Raw genomic sequence first — 18,937 nt, 5'->3', positions numbered from 1 at the left:
CTGGTTTGCCTCGACCCGGAAGATGAGGACGGGACAGACTGGCCTTGTTGGGAAAAGTGGCGGTCCATAGTGTCAGCCATGCGGACAAGGACCTCCCCGAGCCTCGCTATCTCATCGCATAGCCTGTCGGTGTTGGCGTCCATCCGCTCAGTGCAGTGCCTCGCCGCCTCGACAATGTTCTCTCTGAGATTGGCAGCCTCCTCAACATGCTGGCCGACCAGCACAGTCAGCTCGTTTTGGCGCTGCAGGATGGTGGTGAGTTGGGGGGCAGTGCTGGGTGACCGTGCCCTGGATGCTGTGCCCTCCGATGCATCCACTGCAGCAGGTGATGGTAACATGGGGGACATGATTGCAGGGTTGGTGTCCTCAACAGTCCCATCAGACCCAGGGGTCTGGAATGGCACAGGCGCTGGAGTTCCAGGGGGGATTGGGGTGTGCATCTCCATGTGCTGGCCTAGGGTGTCCTCTGGATCGGATAGGGGGGCAGTGGCGGCTGCCTCACCAGCGGAGCTAGCCACAGCTGATGGTGGTCCCTCGGTGGCTGCCATTGGTGCCAGTGGGTTCACCTCCGGTGGTGGGGCCGCAGTTGGTGGTGCAGCTACTACTGCCCTGGCGGTGGCACCGTGACGATGTTTCCTACCCGTCAAGTGTGCCCTTCCCCACCTTGCCCCTGGATGTTGTTGGGGTATCCTCCGGCTCCTGTGCCCGTGCCCTCTTGCATGTAGCTGGTGCCTTTGATGCATCAGCGGCATCCTCCCCATCTGTATGTGAACCTGTGAGGGAAGAGAAGGGGGATATCATTGGTTGCGATTCAATTTACTTAATGAAGATTACATGAATGATGCAGTTGTGGCCATTGGGACTCAGTGGTTGTGGATGCAGGTGATGTGCCAGTTCAGTGCCTCATCCATGCATGGGTGTGTTTGGGACTTGTCTCTGGTGATGTGTGCATGTGTGTGTTTTTGGGTCTGACACTGACATGGTGAGGGATGGATGCATGTGTGGATGTGTGTCCATGCATGAGAGGAGTCTGTGCTCACATATGGGGGTAACAGTACATTCACACCGCATCCTGTCATGTGTACACTCACCTCCATCTGAAGTGGTAGCCACGCCGATCTCCATGCTGCCCACTCCCTCAATGGATTCAACGGCAATCATGTTTGCGCATGTCTCCTCCCATTCCTTCATCCGGATTGGTGAGCCATCTCCACCGGCACTGGCAATGCGGTGGTTCTCAGCCAGGATGCCCCTCACCCGCAGCCTGAGGTCGTCCCACCTCTTCTTGCATTCGCGCACGGTGCGCATGCTGGGTCCCACAGCACTGACTTTGAGAGCTACCTCCTCCCAGATGGCTTTTTTCTTCAGCAAGGTTGGGCGGCGCATGTCATTTGCAAAGATTACCTCCGCATGCTCTGCAAGGGTCTGTGTTAACATGACCAATTCCTCATTGGTATATTTTTCCTTGCGCTGCCTGTCACTGGTTTTCTTCAGAGCCTTGGGCATGATGCAGGTGTCCCAGATGAATTTGCACAGCTCCCAACTCAAAACAGGTCCAGGGTGCAGAGGATGGCAATGGATTGTGTTTTTAACGATGGCCGCCGTGCTCTTTCCCGTTCCTGTGCGATGACGCTATTTCCGGTTCCGCAAATTAACAGTCACCGCTAATAGCGCGAGGGCGGAGGTGCTATCTGCACTTTCACGGAAGGCGGTAAATGACTTTTTGGGGACTTTAGCGGCATGGCGGTAGGGTCATTAACGGCATGGCGCTATGCTCGTGTCCGCGTACTCGTAATGGTACGCCATTAGCGCCCTCTTACGAGGGCGGACACGTTAATAGCGCCATGTCGCTAATTTGCAGTTTATAGCGCACAACGTCTAATGAGGCCCAATATAACGTTATATTAGGGGACCAAACCCCGGTGGGTCTAAGGCAATCTTGTGTTCCCCTTATTAATTACACTAACCAGAAAGGGCTTGTTAGCAAGTTTGATTAATGTAAAGTAATGGTATTTGGAAGAAGAAAACTCATAAAAACCGTTCCCAGCGTATGGTCACTGGGCAACTATTACTAAATAAGATATCATGGCACATTGGTAACTAACTATAATACTCAAACCAGAAAGTCCTATTTTATATAAACTGATTAGGAGGGTATCCGGTCATTCCATCGAATCCAAAGCATCAACAGACCATAACATTGAAAAAAATGCATAGAAAAAAAAAGAAAAAAAAATGCTTTTTTTTTTTAAATGGTAAAAGGTTTAGTTTTTGTAAAAATTGGTTTTTAAGGTTTAAAAAAGGGGGTTGGGGGAACCCCCATAAAATCTTTTTTTTTTTAAATGCATTCAATGTTTTTTTTCGATGCTTTGGGTGTCAATGGTACGGTTGTCGATGGAATCACTAGGAACCGACGGTTTTTCATTTAAGAGTTTTATTAAATACTCCACTGGTTTTTCCTTTGGGGGTGTTAGGAAAGTATCTTTCCAGTGCGATTCCTGCAGTGAGCCATGGATTAGATACACATTATCAAATAAAAATAAAAAATGGCATGGTTACATACTATAAAAGGGAACACTTGGAAAGGCATCCTTGGGCTTCTACAGTCCATCCCTATTTTAGAGCTAGGATGCTACTCTTTGGAAACTGAAGTGGGGCTGGCCCAACGGGTCGGAAAAGCTGCACCGAGGATACTGGGGCCACCTCGGCAGATGGTCACAGGGAAGTCCCTCTGTATCAGCTTGCCCACGATGGAAAGCGCTCCACTAGCAGACAAAGTCGCACCCGGGGAAACCGGGGCCAAATCGGCTGTCGTCTTGCCAGCAGGTCTCTGGCCCATCTGCTGTAGGGTTGTCCTCCAGCGGCCCAGAGTGGCGTGTGTCGCTTTGTGGCAGACCATCTTTCAGGCCTCAGTTTCCCCACATGGATAGGGGCCATGGAAGGACACTTCTTCCATCCCTCACCAGGTGAGGAATCGTAGTGGGTAGACCCGTGCCCATGTTTCCCTTCTGGGCGGGGGTTCTTACAAGTTACTGCTGCAGCGCCAGTCCCACCCAGTTGAGGCTCCCGGAAGCAGGAGTTGGCGCTTGCAGCGATCAGGGACATACAGCGCCCGGGTCTTCCTTCTGCTTCAGAGATGGATTGTGTTGCAACAGCAGTGGTGACGGCCGTGGCCAGGCTCGACCAGTCAGGAGCTCTTCCTGGCCTGCCTTCTGCCTGGCCACACAAGCACTCTTCAGGGAGAGCAGCGGCCTGGCTGGCTGTTGTTCTTTTGGCCTCACGCAGGCAGGAGATCTTCCTTGCTCTCCTCTGGTGCATGGCCACTGCTCTTGGGCGTTGATGGTGGTGGGGACGTACCCTGCTGCGTTATCTGCTCCTGCCCCTTTGGTCGCAAGGATAGGCAGTCACTGTAGTGGTTTGCGTGAAGTTGTGACGGCGCCAGTTGTTGCTGCCTTCTTCTCTCCCAGGCAGGTGCTGATGGCAGCCTGTTTGATCCAGGCTCGCTTTCGTGCTCATCTCCTGCCCAACCGCACAAGCACTCTAATCAGGGAGAGCCGCAGTCATGACAGCGTTGTGGCAGGGACTTGTGGTGCATGGGTGCAGGACGGGCAGTTGTCCATGTTGTGCCTTCTGCAGGCTCCATTCCAGGAGGGAGTAGCTCAAGGTTCAAAATGGGCATCGGTCCATGTCGTGCTCTCTGCTAGCTCCCTTCCAGGTGGGAGAGTTCACTTACTGTCCTGGGCTCCGGGGGTATAGCCACTGCTGCACTGGTTTTTGCAGTGCTGCTCTACTCACGTTGAGTGTTGGGGCCGTGCACCAGTGCATGACCTGCTCCTGACCCGTTGACCGCAAGGATAGGCAGCGTCACGTTGGTGGCTTCCTGCGAAAGGCACGGAGGCACCAGGTCTTGCCGAGCGATGCTTCTTCTTCGGGATTCACCTACAGTCAGGAGTTGCTTTAGGCAGCGCACCTCTCCCCTAAACGGGAGTCCCTTGTTTGAAGCAGTGCACCTCTCCCTCTGACATGAGCGCCTGTTTCCAGTGGGCCAGGGTGTTCCTCTGGCTGTTGCCCCAGGCAGGGGTCTGTAGTGCTGTCGCAGCACGGGCCGCTTGTTCTCCCCCAGGCAGGAGTACCAAATGCCCTTGTGGCAGCATGGGACACCAGTTCTCCACCAGGCAGGAGTTACAAGTGTGGCGGCCTGGGCTGCTTTCTCTTGCCCCCCCCCTGTAGGTACGATTCATCTTGATTGAGCAGAGTGCCTTTTAATCTTCCCCAGGCCAGAGCTCCTTGGGAGCATGCGGAGGAGCCGACTGTCTCTCCGTCACCCCTCTCTGTCACGCTCTCCCAGTCAGGAGTACAAAATGTCACGATTGCGGCATGGTACATCAGGTCCATGTGGTAGCGTGGGCCACCTGCTCTCACCCAGGCATGAGTCTACCCAGTCACCGTGGCAGCATGTGCCAAATCTCTCTCCCAGGCAGGAGCACTAATGTGGCAGCATGGGCTGTACACCCTTTTCCAGGCGGGAGCTCCACTTGCCTGTAGTGGCAAGTGCCACTCACCTCCCCCAGACAAAAGTATAGTTGGTTGCACGCAGGGGCAAGCTGCATGTAGGGGGACAGACGGTCCACTGCCCCATCCCTTGTAGAGGCAGCTTCTTCACCTGCATGTCTCCCCCAGGCAGGAGAGCTTACCCCATTACAGTGGGACCTTGTCAGCTTCTCAGTCAGCTCGCACACTGCACTCACACCCACCCCTCTGTGCGGGAGAAACTTGCTGCACACAAAATGTCAATCCGCGACGCCGGCAGGGGCCATGCCGCATGCTCTGCCTCCCCGGATGGGAGACTTGCTGCTCAACATTCAGGTGCCGCGTTCCCCTTCCTCCAGACGGGAAGCACTTCAAAATTCTTTCTTTTTCTCCCTCCTTCTGTTGGAGGCGAGCATGCCGCTCAATCCCCCTCCCACCCCCAGGTGGGAACTTATCTCCATGGTGGCGGCGGCATTCCACTTCCCACCCCCAGGCGGGACGACATGACATTGTCTGCCCGATTCATGGAATTATTTGCGTGAAAAACGCAGATTTGCGTGCCTTTCTGCCAGAAAATCCCCATACTTCAAACAGGGATTCTCGGGCAGAAGGCGAGCAAATCTGCATTTTTCACGCAAATAATTCCATGAATCAGGCTGTGTATGTCGTTATGGTGGCACGGCGGCTGCCCCCTTCTCCCTTTCCCAGGCGGGGGGATTTAATTTTTTCATTATGGCCACTCTCCACTCGGCAGTGCGCTGCTATTCTGTTCCAGGCTGGAGCATTTGATTTTTTTTTTTCTTTTGCGGCGTGCCTTGTGGATGCACCCCCCCACCAGGCTGGATGCTTACATCACCAGTGCGGATGTCCTACGGACTGCAGGACACTGTCGCTACCACAAGGGGCTAAACTCTATGCTCCGGCAGCAGCTCTCGGGTCGTGCTGGGCCCTGCACCTCGTAGAGGGCACGTGGACCCTGTTTTCTTTCCTTTGCCTCTTTTTCGGGGGACCAGACCAAGTCACCAGATTTTACAGGGCGTTGCCAGCCCCTGTCATAGTGATGGTGCCCCTCAGTGTGGGGCGACCCAGTGGGCCCAATGGTGCGCGCCGGACACGGCGCCAGCACAATCACACGGACACAGCTTTGGTGTGTTACTGCAACTGCAGAGCGGGAGACTACTCGTCAACTTTATTAGTGCGGGCCACCATGTGACTTGTGCACGAGCCATGGCGCTCGTGCACAAGTTACAAACAAATCCTGGGTCACAAATACTTGTTACTTTTATCAAAATCGTTTTAGCCAAACAGCATCATGGTCAAACAACACCATCTCTTAGACAAAGGAATTAAATGTAATGCATGCACACTATTTAGTTGGCACCTCGTGACAGTAAGATTTATAAACACAAATCTGTTTTAACTTTATAATTCATTTTTAGGAAAAGTTAACGAATTATAAATGTACAATTAATGAATTTTGAAATGTGTGCTGTATATTAGAATAATGTATTTTGTATATGTGTAAAGTTCTTGTGAACTATATAGCACATTATATTAAATAGTGATTAATGGAAAATAATTTAAAATGACGCCTGAATAGAAAGTTTAAGCAGCGTGCTTCATGAACATTTCGAATAGAAATTCTAATATTCTAATTATAAGAGTGACCAAAGGATGGGTGACCCCTACAACGTGGACCTGGGGGAACAACAAGAGATCAAAGAAAGCAAAAAGGTGGTCACACAGCCAAGAACTATAATAACATTACCAAATAGTTGGTTCGACTTCTATTATACAGGCCAAGGAGGGGATAGATGGTATAAAATATACATATTTTATTGAACAAATATCACCATGATAATAAAAAATTTTTTTTAAAAAACACAACACATAATAGATGATAAAATAGATGTAAATTCGTGGATAAAAGTTATTAAAAATGAAGTACATATCTATAATTGTAATTAATATGTTTGCCACTCTAATATGATAAATATGATAAATGGAATATTGTAAATATACCCAAATTAACCTGTGGTGGCCTGGAAGGATGACAGGACGCCTGGAGTACTTCTAAATATATTTATTGAAGGGATACAAAGGGTGGATAGGTATTGTCCAGTTACTTCACTGGAGGCAGGGTGTGCACTTGGATGGCACGCTGTGGGCTTCCAGGGCACCCATGAGGCCTCCTATGGCATTGGACTAACGTCCCTGGAAGCCTGGCTGCATAGCTCTCTGCAGTTCAAAGTTATATCATCTCCTTATCAGGAGCAGCACTATGTCAGACTGCTTTCCTGGCGCTCCGCCAATATTCTCTAGAAATCGCAGGTTCCCGCGATGACGTCGGCACGAGATCTCGCGAGATTACGTTCCCGCAAGATCTCGTGACTTCTCCACACACCTCCTTTGATGGGAAAAGGATGGATGGTCATTCCATGACAAAGTCTGCAAACTTTCTGGGTTTTCTTTTCTCTCTCTGTGGTCTGCCTTGTTCTAGGAGCGGGGCAGGGTTGCGGGAGCACTCTTGGGGAGGTGCAGGTGGATCTGGTTCTCCTTGTCTTGCCCTTCACTGTTAGACTCCCTGGGTGGGGTTGAGGAGTTTGTGCTTGAGAACTCGTCGCCGTAGGGTGACTCCGAATCATCTCTTCCTGACTGGCGAGGGTAGTCGGACGACTCTTGTTGGTCTTGATCTTCTCCGGTTTCCCACAGTGGCCGTTCGATAGATTCCTTTCTGCCGTACATACCCACCCTTTCTGGATTCCATTTCCTTCCGTCGCTGGTGCAGATGTGGTTTGACCCTTTCGTGACAACTTCTATGGGACTACTGTATCTGGAGCCGGTCGTAGTGTCTTTGTGGGGAAGGCGCATCTTCACCAAATCACCTTTGTTAACTACTGTGTGGCGAGCGGCTCAGCGTGTGTCCCCCTTGAGCTTTCATGGCTTCTTTGTTTTGTTACATATGAAAAACTATGTCTTCCATGTCCACATCTTCATCAGCCCTCACTTGGTGGAGCCAGGGTGGCACCAGTGTGGATGCTGCCCTTCTCCCCCTTAGCAGATGGAACGGTGAAACACAGGAGATGGCGTTGGGGGTGATGCGGTGGGCCGCGACGGCTTCCTTGACAGTCTTGTACGGGTATAGGCCCGAGGCATGCGCTAGTTGCAGCGCCCCTTTGATGAAGCGGTTCGCCCGCTCAACCCTGTGGGTGGTAGAGGCTTGCTCTTCGCTGTCGAATATTGTTAAGTTTCAGGAATTTCTCCATTTCTTGAGAGACAAACTGGACCCCATTGTCCGTCACAATTTTCTCAGGGAGGCCTTCACGCTGGAATATGGCGGTGAGCGCCTCAATGACTGTTTGTGGTGATGTCTGAGGTGAAGTCTACTTCGAATCACTTGGAGAAGTTACGATGACTATCCCATATTTGTGTCCAGGGTCCCAATGAAGTCCAACCCTAATTTTCACCATACCCCTTTGGAGACTTCGGTGGGCAGCATAGGAGCTTGTCTCACCAACAGGCGCTTGTCGCTGTTCGTGCATTTATGGCATCTTTCAACCATTTGCAGTATGTCCTGATCCATGCCGGGCCACCAATAGGCGTCGAGCATCATGCGTCTGGTCATGTTGCACCCCAGATGGCCTCAGTGTGCTCTGCACAGTATCACTTTGCGGATTCTGCCGGGCGGGATCACTTGGTCGCCTCTCAGAATGAGACCGCTCATGGTGGTGATTTCATCGCTCACCTTCCAGTAGGGACGTAGGCCTTCAGGGATTGCCCTTTCATCACGCCACTCTTCGCGGACCCAGACTGCTACACACCGTAGGGCATCGTCCAGCTCGTACTCCTGCCAGTGGCGTTCGCTCAGGTCCATGTACTCGCCATTGCAGAGATCACTTATTGAGGCTACGAAACATTCATCTTCCAAGAATGTGGTCCAGGAGCCTGGACATGCGGTCCGCCTGCGCGTTTTTCAAGCCGGCAATGTGGGCTCTCATATAAGCATACTCTTGAAGCTTGGCGGCGATCCTGGCCAGCCTCTGGGTTGCAGTCTTTGTGCCTCCTGGGCTTAACATGTGAATGAGGGGTTTGTGGTCAGTGACCAATCTAAATTTTGTGCCCCAAACGTAAGATCTGAAGTAGTCGGCGGCCCAGGCACATGCCAACATTTCTTCTACGGTGGAGTAGTTTTTCTCCGCCGACGATAGGGCCTTCGATGCAAATGCTACGATGTTTTCTGTGTTGCCCTTTTTCTGGGTCAGTGTGGCCCCCAACGCGTACGCACTGGCGTCCGTTGTGATGCAGGTGTCTCATTCAGGGTTGAACAGTTTCAGGCACAGTGTGCGTAGGATCCTGCATTGGATTTTGCTGAAGGCATCGTCTTGCTCTGGCCCCCAGGAGTAGGTTGCCCCCCCCCTTATTCAAGAGTTCCCTCCTGGGGGATGTGGTTTTGGAGAACCTTGGGACACATTTTGCGTAGTACTCTGCGAGGCCCAGGAACAAGCGTAATTCTCCTCTGGACATCAGGGACGGGGTATCTGTTATGGCCTCCAGAAGGTTCTTCTTGGGGCTCACCCCTTCACTTGAGATGCGGTACCCAAGGTACTCTACCTCGCTCACTCCAAGCGCACATTTCTCGTGGCGTAGATGGACGCCAGCTTTTTGAAGCTTGCTTAAGACTGCCCTGAGAGCAGTGTCATGAGTCTCGTTGTCTTTGGCATACACGAGGATGCCGTCCTGAAAGTATGAAACGTTTGTGACTCCTTTTCTCCATTCCTCTGGAATGCGGACGCTGCCGAAGACAACCCAAACGGCATGCGAGTGTACTGGAATGTGCCAAAAGGGGTGATGAACACCATAAGGGGCACAAAGTTTTGTGTAATGGAATCTGGTGATGAGCATCATGCATGTCCAGCTTCGAGAAGATTGCCGCTTCTTTCATCATGAGGACAATCGCTGATGCTGTGGAGCGGAAAGCTATCGGTAACGACCTCTAGGTTCAGACTTCTCAGGTCGATGCATATTCCGAGATCGTTGCTGGATTTCTTCTTTACTAGGACCACTGGTTCGATGGTCCCATTTCAACCATCTTCCGGAGGTGGGCTTCTAACGCTGGTCTCACCATGGCAAGTACAGGTCTGACTTTATGTTTCACCGGCACTGCATTGGGTTTCAAACGCATCTTGTGGACGTAGTTCCTCACTGTCCGCGGGTTTTCAGAAAACAGGCTTGGAAAAACCTCTGAAATTCTGCGCTGCTCCCGAGGAGACCACGAGTACCTGTTCCGGGGTGCTGGGGTCCAGTTTTATACTGAGCCTGTGTTGATCATCCCATCCGAGCACGGCTGGGCCTTGGGACGAGAAGTACACCTTGGTGGTGGTAGACCTGCCTTTGAACTCAATCTGAGCTCTGATGTAGCCGAGTAGGTTGACTGTTGCACCTCCGTTCCGATTTCCACTCTTGCTTGTCCCATCATTTCCTTGTACGTGTCCATGGGAAGGATTGGGAGGTCTCAGCCTAAATCGGCCATGACACGTGTTTCCATGCCATCCACTTAAATGGTGCACTGGGGCTTTTCTCTCCTGACGTGGAGGGCGTTGACTATTTCTCTCCTGGCGTGGAGGGCGTTGACTATGACGACCATGGGTCTGTGCTGTAGCTCGTCGTCCTCACTTAAAGCGCGGTCGCCATCGACGCGGAAATGGTTTTGTCCCGCCACGTGCATGCCAGGGCCACGTGACCTATGTGTCCACACGTTGAGCACTCCTTGTTCCTGGCGGGACAGTCACGATCGTTCGCCATGTGTTTGGTGCTGGCACATCTGTAGCATTTCAGCGCATCCCTTTGTCTAGGACCTTTGTCTCTGGGGTTGTCACGGGACTGCTTTCCTCTACGGTCTCTCCATTGCAGCGGCATAAGTTTGGGCACTGGCAGATGGCTTCCCACCTCTTTGCGCCTGCTGGAGGCTTCCTCTTCCTCCCTGGAAATTTGGATGGCCTTGTCAAGGGTCACCTCCTTTTCTTGGATGAGCTTGTCCTGCACTTTCCTGGAGTTTGTGTGAACGACAAGCATGCCACAGATGACTTGTTCTGCGCTATCGCCGTAAGTGCATAGGGATACCAGCTCCCTGATCCTGGTGTAGTCGTCCACGGGCTCGCTCCCTCTTGTTTATGGGTGTAGAACCTCTGCCTGTGTAGCACCACGTTCTCCTTATTGGTGAACCTCTTCACTATGCGACGGGTCGCCTCCTTGTAGACGTCGTCGACTGGTATGACCGTCAGACTGGCAAAGATGCGCTGTCCTTCAACTCCCATTGCGTTCAGCAACATCGCCTTCTTCCTGGCAGGGGCATATCCCATGCCACCCACAGCCTCGAGATACGTGGGGAAAGGGGGTTCCCACTGCATCCACAGAATTGCTGGGGTCCCAGATGAGGGGAGAAACGCAGCGGGTGGTGTGGCACTTTGCATGGCGGACCCGTGGGTCTTTTGGTATCCTCGTCGCCAATTATGTGGTGGCTCCGCCAACACCTCTGGAAATCGCGGGTCCCCATGATGACGTCGGCCTGAGATCTCACAAGATTACGTTCCCACGAGATCTCGTGACGTCTCCACATAACCCCACTGCAGTTTAGGTTAAAATCAATGTAATATAGAGATACTGCTGGTCAAACAGTGGACTGGATCTTGCCCAAAGTACTTATTAAGTGCAAATTATCGCGGTACTGGATCAGCATACAAAGTGACAAGCATTCAGATAAGTATAGTAATAAAGTATTCTATTATAAAAATAGACAATATCAAAAGAACCTTAAAGTGCAAAAAAGTCATAAAGTGCTGAATTTAATTAAAAAAAAAAACCTTTCAAAAGAGCACCCTTTTGCTTTCTTAGAATTTAATAATGATAAAACATCTGCCACAGAAATAACACCTCGGAGTGTTAAAAGTGAAGCAAAAGCAACCTTGGGCGAAAAGTGCATATTACAAAGAAACGGCCCCGTGCTTTACAAAAATAACACATTTCTCACTATCACACTTGACTTTACAGTTGTTGACGCGAGTGTTACAAGCAAGGGAGCATGACGTAAAAAGTCTCCGTCCTCACCTTCTCATACAGGTTGACATCCTCGTGCTCCGCTTCCAAAGCTCCGCGCGCGGCCGGTGGGTGAAACCTGTCAGAGGATTGTGCAGAATACCATCGCTGGGTTGAAGGAGCGATACGAATCCGTACTCCTGACCCACGGGAGCTAATAGCCCGCAGCGCTCCAAGAAAGCCTAAGCGTAGCGCCATGATCACTTCTGACAGCACCGGTCACCTCCAGACAACACCGGAAGCACACAACGAGACATAGCTATTGCTTTCAGAGTGAGGCTTGGAACGCAATACAGCATCCCCACTAAGGCATGCTGGGATACCCATGCTTGAAAAGTAAAGCAGGGTTGCCTTTATGCACCGCTGGTTGCTGAGAACGCGTTGCCATCGTAGGATTCTGTTTTTTAATCAGTATAGCATCAGAGAGTTATATATGGTATGTTTCCAGTTTCTACTCATACAGCCCAGGAACAGCCATAAGTAAAGCGTATAGTGTAGGGTTGCTACCGTTGTTTGAAGAAAAAAACGACTTGAAGCAACGCCCACATTTTAGAACCGACCCACCCCTCCACCTTGATACAACCCCCTTGTACAGGTGGAAAACTATTACAATAGCAAGGGGAGAGAAAACAAAATCGCCCGGGCAGTTTTTTTTATGTACCTATATTCGGTGTTTGTTTTTAGCAATCTACAATATTAAAATTAAAATAAATAAATGCTGAAAATGGCATTCCAATCAATTCTATGCCATAGTTTTTTTAATCTATGAAAGATGAGCTGGTTCTGATAAAATTGGATCTAGTGACTGTCAACATTTTCGTATTTTAACAAGATGTGCATTAACCCACTTGCCATATTAATAGATAACATTGATCATTTCCAAAAATGTTGCTTGTTTTAAAAACAGTTGAAAAAAATAATCTTATGCTATTCATTTTAAACTGTGAAATCCTTTGAATCCTTGGAAGAGCTGAGTGGCTTAAGAACCTGAAGCATAGCTCTAGCTGCAGGTGTCGCGTACATTATTGTAGCAGACACATTAACCCACCAAGCCAAGATTGGAAAATAATCTCACGGGAGAAAAGATGAGTGATACTTCAGCCATTTTATAAAGTGCACATCAATAACTGTATGGGCTGTTGCTAATTTTAAGAAACATTGCCATTATTGCCCAGGCTAATTAATGTTCCAGGAGCAAGAACGTTTAAAAGCTGTTTTAAGCACATTAGCATTTACCTGGCTCTCCACAATCCTAACCAGTGTTTGTTTTAGAGGTATGATATGATATGATATTTTATTTATAGTGCGCCCAGACACAAGTGATTCAAGGCACGATGAGGCAAAGCAGAGGTACAAGGGAGGACAAAACTACGATCTTACTAGGCCCAGTGACATTGAGAATGTGCAAGGGAGAGTGCAAGGGGCAGGGGAGGAGTGGAAAGTGCTGAACACATGAACAAAACAACAACAGGTAGTGCGGCCAGCAGGTGGCAAGTGCAAGAATTAAGCGCGGACAACGGGTGTCTAATAAGTGCAGGTAAGGGACTGTAGGGTTGCAGATACAGATCCAAGTGCAAGGGTTGCCAGGAGGCAGTGCCGGTATGCAGCAGGATGGGCAGGGATCTGGGCCCAGGTTCAGAGGATAGCCAGGTGCCCAGTACAAAAACAGACAGAGATCAGCAGGGGAGAGGAAGAGAGAAGGCAGAAGCAAAGAGGAAGGTCTTGAGGTGCTTCCGGAACCGAAGATGGTTCTCCTCAAGTTTCAGAGAAACAGGGAGGCTATTCCGGAGGGAGGCCCGAGCCGAAGAAAGAGATCTACCACCAACTTCAACTTGTTGCTTGGAGAAGCAGGGCTGTCACAAGGTGGGGCCGAGGGGGGCTAACTGCCCCAGGCCTCGCGCTCACAGTGGGCCTCGCGGCTGCCTGGGTCATGAATGCAATTTCAAAACAAAAATGAAGTGCATCTGATCTGCATAACACAGCATGGGAGGGTGGGGGTCTGACTCTGCCCCACTCAAGACTGTTAATGAGAAGTTGATACTTGGCAGAATGGGGAAAGTAAGCAGAGGGGCCAGGGAACAGAATGATTTATGCTGATGTGTTTGCTTTTACTGCGAGAAGCCAGGATAGATGAGGAGGTGAATTAGGTCGAACATCTCTGCTTTGAAGCATTGAATTACAGGCAGAAGCTGATAAGCATGGGGAGAATGTTGAGTTGTATTTCATTTCATGGCCCAGGGTCAGGGATGTGTGAGCTCACTCAGACCAAGGCCAGACCCAGCAGCCAATTAGGCTGCCACTGCCAGTCATGTGCATTGGGTGTGTCTGGGAGCTTGCTGGGTGCAGTGCCACACTTTGGCAGAGCACAGGCTGCCTGGGAGCCTTGGCCTGGAGAGAGATGGCAGTGTAATTGGAGCAGGCAGGCCTGGATGCTAGTAGTCGACTCAACAGGTGACAAGCGGTGTCAGCCCTTTTTTTTTGGAGCTGCCTCTCACCCTCACCTGCAACCCTACTGCTGCTTAGCTGTAGTGACTCCAGCCCCTGAGCCCCAGGGCCCTAGTCACCATGGGGAACTGAGCCACCTGCGATGCATTCGAGGAGGGAGACGACTCACTCATCATCATCTGACAAGTAAGTAAATGCTGCCGCGGAGCGCTGCTCCTGTTGGTGTTTTAAAAATGTGCAATATATACATTATGATATACATTTGATTTCTTCATGCAGGCAGATAACACAGCATGCATAAATCAAATGTATATGATAATGTAGATAATCTGCCACCCCCCACTCCAGTGTGCTCCATCAGAAGGACTTGGGCTGGAGAGCCCAGATGATGCCTTGGATTGTTCGGCACTTTACACCGATCCCTCTAGGTACCGCAATCTGAAAACTTGGGGTTGGTTGTCAGCACTGCTGTTTTCCGTAGACTACCCGTGCAGTGACAAATGAAATACAAAATATGCTTAAACGTGTTTGACATAGTTCACCTCGTGTTCAGCGCATAAGAAACCTCAGACAAAGCCATATCGCTGCAGGGACGTATTTATTGACTTTGCCTCTTTTCTGTTTCTTAACACCGTCAGAGAATAAAAACTCAATAGCATTGCAGTTGGAAGTAGGTTTATATAAAAGGTTGCAACTGTAAAGGGAGTGGGCACTCGAAAAAGATTTCTGGTTCGTAGAAAGCTGAACACTTGTGTAGAATGCTTGCATTTGGTATGTTCTTTGCCTATTAATGTTGGATTTTTCTGTCCTGTCAGGTGTGATTTGACTGGCCAATGCCTGCTGCCTCCACTGCTGCTCGGCTTCCAGCACAGCGGCTCGGATATGGCAACTTAATCTAAAGGTGCCTATCAGTATCAAAGACTGATGATGCTCCTTGCAATGTCCTTTTTCTGTGAAGTCATTTCTGCTGGTGAAATGAGGAGGTTTGCATGTATTTTGCCACGGACGCCTGGACAGAGCTCTAATAGATGAGATTCCTGCATGATGCATCTGCAATGATTCTGCAGTTTTATTTTTTTGTTGTGTGTTGAAATGCCATCTGGCACTAATGTGACCAAAAAAGTAGATTGGGGCAGGGGTGGGAGGTTTGGGGCCACGAAGGAGACCATATGGAATTCTGCGCACTGCATTTGGGGGACATTAGGAGGACTTTTTTCGTGGCACGACATAAACTGGATGCAGAGGCTTAGTGATGACAGTCGACTTGCGAAGCGTGAACCCCCCTCCCCCCACCCACAACACAAGGTGAATGCTCCTTTTAAAGCCATACGCTCCTCCCACCCTTCAAACCTATCCCTCTTAATGTGCATCAGTCAGCAGTGCACCACCTTACACCTTCATCATGAAACAAGGGTTCTAACTTCTGGCAGAAGTAATAGAGCAATCTTCATATTTGAGTTCAACTGATATTGCCATTGCTCAGGCTACTGTTGGGTCTGAATCACAGCGTTATACAACCGTATCTTTCTTCTGTATTCTAAGTATGAATCCACTTACTGGTGCATTTAATACATGATCCAAGTACAGTTCATACACAGTTTCTGACTAGAATATGTCTGAGGAATCACTGTACTAGGGGTAGCTTTTATCATGTAGGGCAAGTTCTGGACATGCATCTCTAATGAGCTTTCCGCCATGACCTGAGGTTTACCTTTTAGCAATGGGCTAGAGTTGGGCATGCTGACACAGCTGGGAATTCACCCTCTCCCTTAAACTTTAGGCCATTTTTAGTTTTAGCCATTACTTGGTGCTAAAGCGCCACCTATAAACAGACACTTGTATTGGAGCACAGCTAGGATGGAACTGACAGGTGAGGAAAGACACACAGCGTGAGTGCGTTGTTTTACTACCCACCCATTGACTGTCCCTGGGCATGTCAATTCATATGGCCATTCCCACCAGTTACCTGCCACTCCACATAAAACACAAATCCCCCCGAGATCTTTTACACAGTTCATAAACCAGTAACATCAAACCTTTTTTTAAAATTTTTTAAGCAGTCTGAGAGCTAATGTCTTAATTGCAACTATGAATGTGCTACACGGACAAGGCCAACAGTTGTGTCTAGTGTATAGGTCTTGTTATATATGGAGCAACTCTATAGTCAGGCTTTATTTAAATAACAGCATGATATACTAACATACGCTCTGAAGTGCGTCACAGAGCTGCAGATAAGACACAGTGTGATTAAATCATCTGCCCAGGATCACACACTTTGGTTAAATGGTGAAACTGGGATGTGGAAAATGTAAGCAACTGAGCACATCTTCACAGGTTTAGCTGATATAAATATGTATTTCTAACAAGCCCTTGAAGATAATGCATTCACTACTTTCAACAGTGTATGCTTTGACACGTCCGTCTTGGCTATGCATGAAATCTGAAAATGTAAAATGTGCCTACTTCAAACCGCCCAGGCATCTCACCCTATGATCCACTCTGAGAACAATCAAACATGTACTGGCCTAAGAATAAATATATTGACAACCCAATACCTCTGAAAGACGTTGTAACGCTCACCTGATTCCCGTAGAGGCGCCGATCTTGACTGGGCATATACCGTATCTTCAAAGGTGATGTGTAACACACGGCTGGCTCTTTGGGCTGGACCTCTGTGCACTGTATGTCTGACTCGAAGGGTAAGCTGTCTGCAGATAGAAAATATGGGATTAATGAACTGGGTTATTGAATGTCTCTCTCTTCTTCCCTTTCTCTTCTCCTGTAGAACCCCAAAGGTTAACGCTCTCACCTTAGGTAAGTGAACGCCGTGCTCTCCATCTGCCTCGGGGCAGGGTGCTGTAACCAGTTTCTTCACTGGATAAGGGGAGCAGGCCTCTTGACTTCAGAGGACTGCTGTCCGTCGTTTACTGCACGAACGGTAAGTTTCGAGTAATTCTAATGTCTTTAAAAGTCTTTAGTAATGATGTCTCTTGTTTTGCAGGGTTCCGGCGATGGCGGATGACAGGCTGAAGTGAGTTGAAGATGGAGCCCGTGTGATGAATAGAAGCGCCTGGAAGCACGTAAGTAAGCGCTTGTTGCCTGCTTCACGATGCGCTCTAACTGTCTTTTTATTTTGCAGGTACAAGTTCGGAGCGGCTGCAGGGTGCCGGAATACCCACTGGGTTAGATGTGGAAAGGAGTAATGGCACGTGAGTATTAAAGTTCCCCAATGTCTTTAAACGCACCTTGTTTTGTCTTTCAGATGCGGGATGCAGCGCCGAAGGCCTCCGGAGCGTGCGAAGAGTTGGTAAGCTTTTGTCTTTCAGATGCCGGAATGCAGTGCGAAGACCTCCGGGCGCACGAAGAGTAGGTAAGCCTTTGTCTTTCAGATGCCGGAATGCAGCGCGAGGCGTTGGTGACAGCCGATGGACCAGGTAAGTGAAGCGCTGTCACTGAAGACCGTAATGCTAACCTGTTCTTTCTTGTCTTTATAGGTGTTGCTGAAGACTGGATTCAGGATGGTAAGCCTTTTTCCTTAGGCCCAGGATCAAATGCAGAAGACACGATGAGCGTTCTGCTGCAGAGGATGCAGAATAACGCAAAGCAAGATTCATCCATCGGGTGTGGTTTAAATAGCCTCCTGTAGTGCTTAGGTGTCTCCTTCCACAGCCACGCCTAGGTAAGAAAAGAGTTCCTGCTTTCCAGAAGAGTTCCAGTGTTCTGAACCTAGGGAGTGGCTCCTGCCCCACCCAACAGGAAAAGTAGTTCCAAACAGAAGAGGATCAGAGGCTCAACTGGCAGGCAAGTAAGCAGCATGGTCTGCTGCAGGTAAGTCCACCCAAGCATTATGAGCCCGGCGCTTCCAGCGCTGGGACTGGGCATATTTATGAGCCTGGTGCCACTGGCGCCAAGACTGGGTCCAAAAGGTCCCAATTGGGACTGGTTGGCACTCGGAACTTGGGTTATGGATCTGCTTCCAAGGGAGTTGGGAAAACCCTGACCTTTTGGAAGCAGAGATCATGACAGTACCCCCCCTCAAGGCCCCTCCCAAACCGGGCTTCTCCGGGGGTTTTGGCTTGTCAGGAAATGTTCGGTGAAATCTTTTGATTAGGCGAGGAGCGTGGACATATTCAGCAGGTTCCCAGGATCTCTCTTGGGGGCCGTAGCCTTTCCAGTCAATTAGGTAAAATAGTTTAGATTTGGAGATCTTGGAGTCCAGAATGCTTTTGACTTCAAACTCGAGTTCTCCATCAACTAGGATGGGTTTTGGAGATTTAGTTAGTCGGGTTTGAGGTTGCACGGGTTTTAATAGAGAGACGTGGAAGACCGGATGTATCTTCATGTGCGGGGGCAAGTCCAACTTGACCGCTACTGGGTTTACTATGTGGCAGTAGGCGAGAGGTAGGGTCAGGAGGAGCAGGGAACAAGGTAAGCACTAACTAGTTGAGCGGGAGAAGGCGAGGACACGATCCGGAACAGAACGCGTTGAGACGCGATCTGCTCCCGACCGCGTCTCTCCCTTTATGGGCCGCCGGCGCCTGCGAGGCCTGGAGCGCAAGCCTGATGGTTGCCAGGCGCCGGCGGCCCCAGAATGAGGCTTGAGCAGCAAGCTGCTCCAAGCCTCGGCGGCCGCCCCCACGGCGCATGCGCGGGACCGTAATCGCGGTCCCCGATGCAAGCGCCGCGGAGCTGCCGCCCCTGTCCCTGGAGCTCTCCCCCCGGCGCCCCCCCAAACGCGGAAGCGCGGGTAGAGGCGCCAGGGAGGGGGAGCGCGAACAGTGAACCCCGGTCTCCTGGTAAGCGTGACACTATACCCCCTCCTAGGAAGATCCGGAGCCCTAGGCTTCCAGGGAAACCGCCGATAGAACTC

At 50.1% G+C, this 18,937-nt stretch overlaps 1 protein-coding gene across 1 annotated transcript in view; it reads right to left on the bottom strand.

Moving 5' to 3' along the window:
• NDUFB11 (NADH:ubiquinone oxidoreductase subunit B11) overlaps positions 1-11,944 on the bottom strand; it is a 611,992-nt gene extending 600,048 nt beyond the window's left edge. Inside the window, exon 1 of the mRNA XM_069647486.1 lies at positions 11,635-11,944. Coding sequence (XP_069503587.1) covers positions 11,635-11,820 — 186 coding nt within the window. The 5' untranslated portion in view covers positions 11,821-11,944. The remainder of the gene's footprint in view (positions 1-11,634) is intronic.
• Positions 11,945-18,937: the final 6,993 nt, after the last annotated feature.

This window comes from Ambystoma mexicanum, chromosome 2q (genome assembly GCF_040938575.1).
Source record: "Ambystoma mexicanum isolate Mex_15411 chromosome 2q, UKY_AmexF1_1, whole genome shotgun sequence".
NCBI lineage: Eukaryota > Metazoa > Chordata > Amphibia > Caudata > Ambystomatidae > Ambystoma > Ambystoma mexicanum.
Note: the sequence above shows the minus strand (reverse complement) of the source record. Positions and strands in the feature narration are given on the sequence as shown.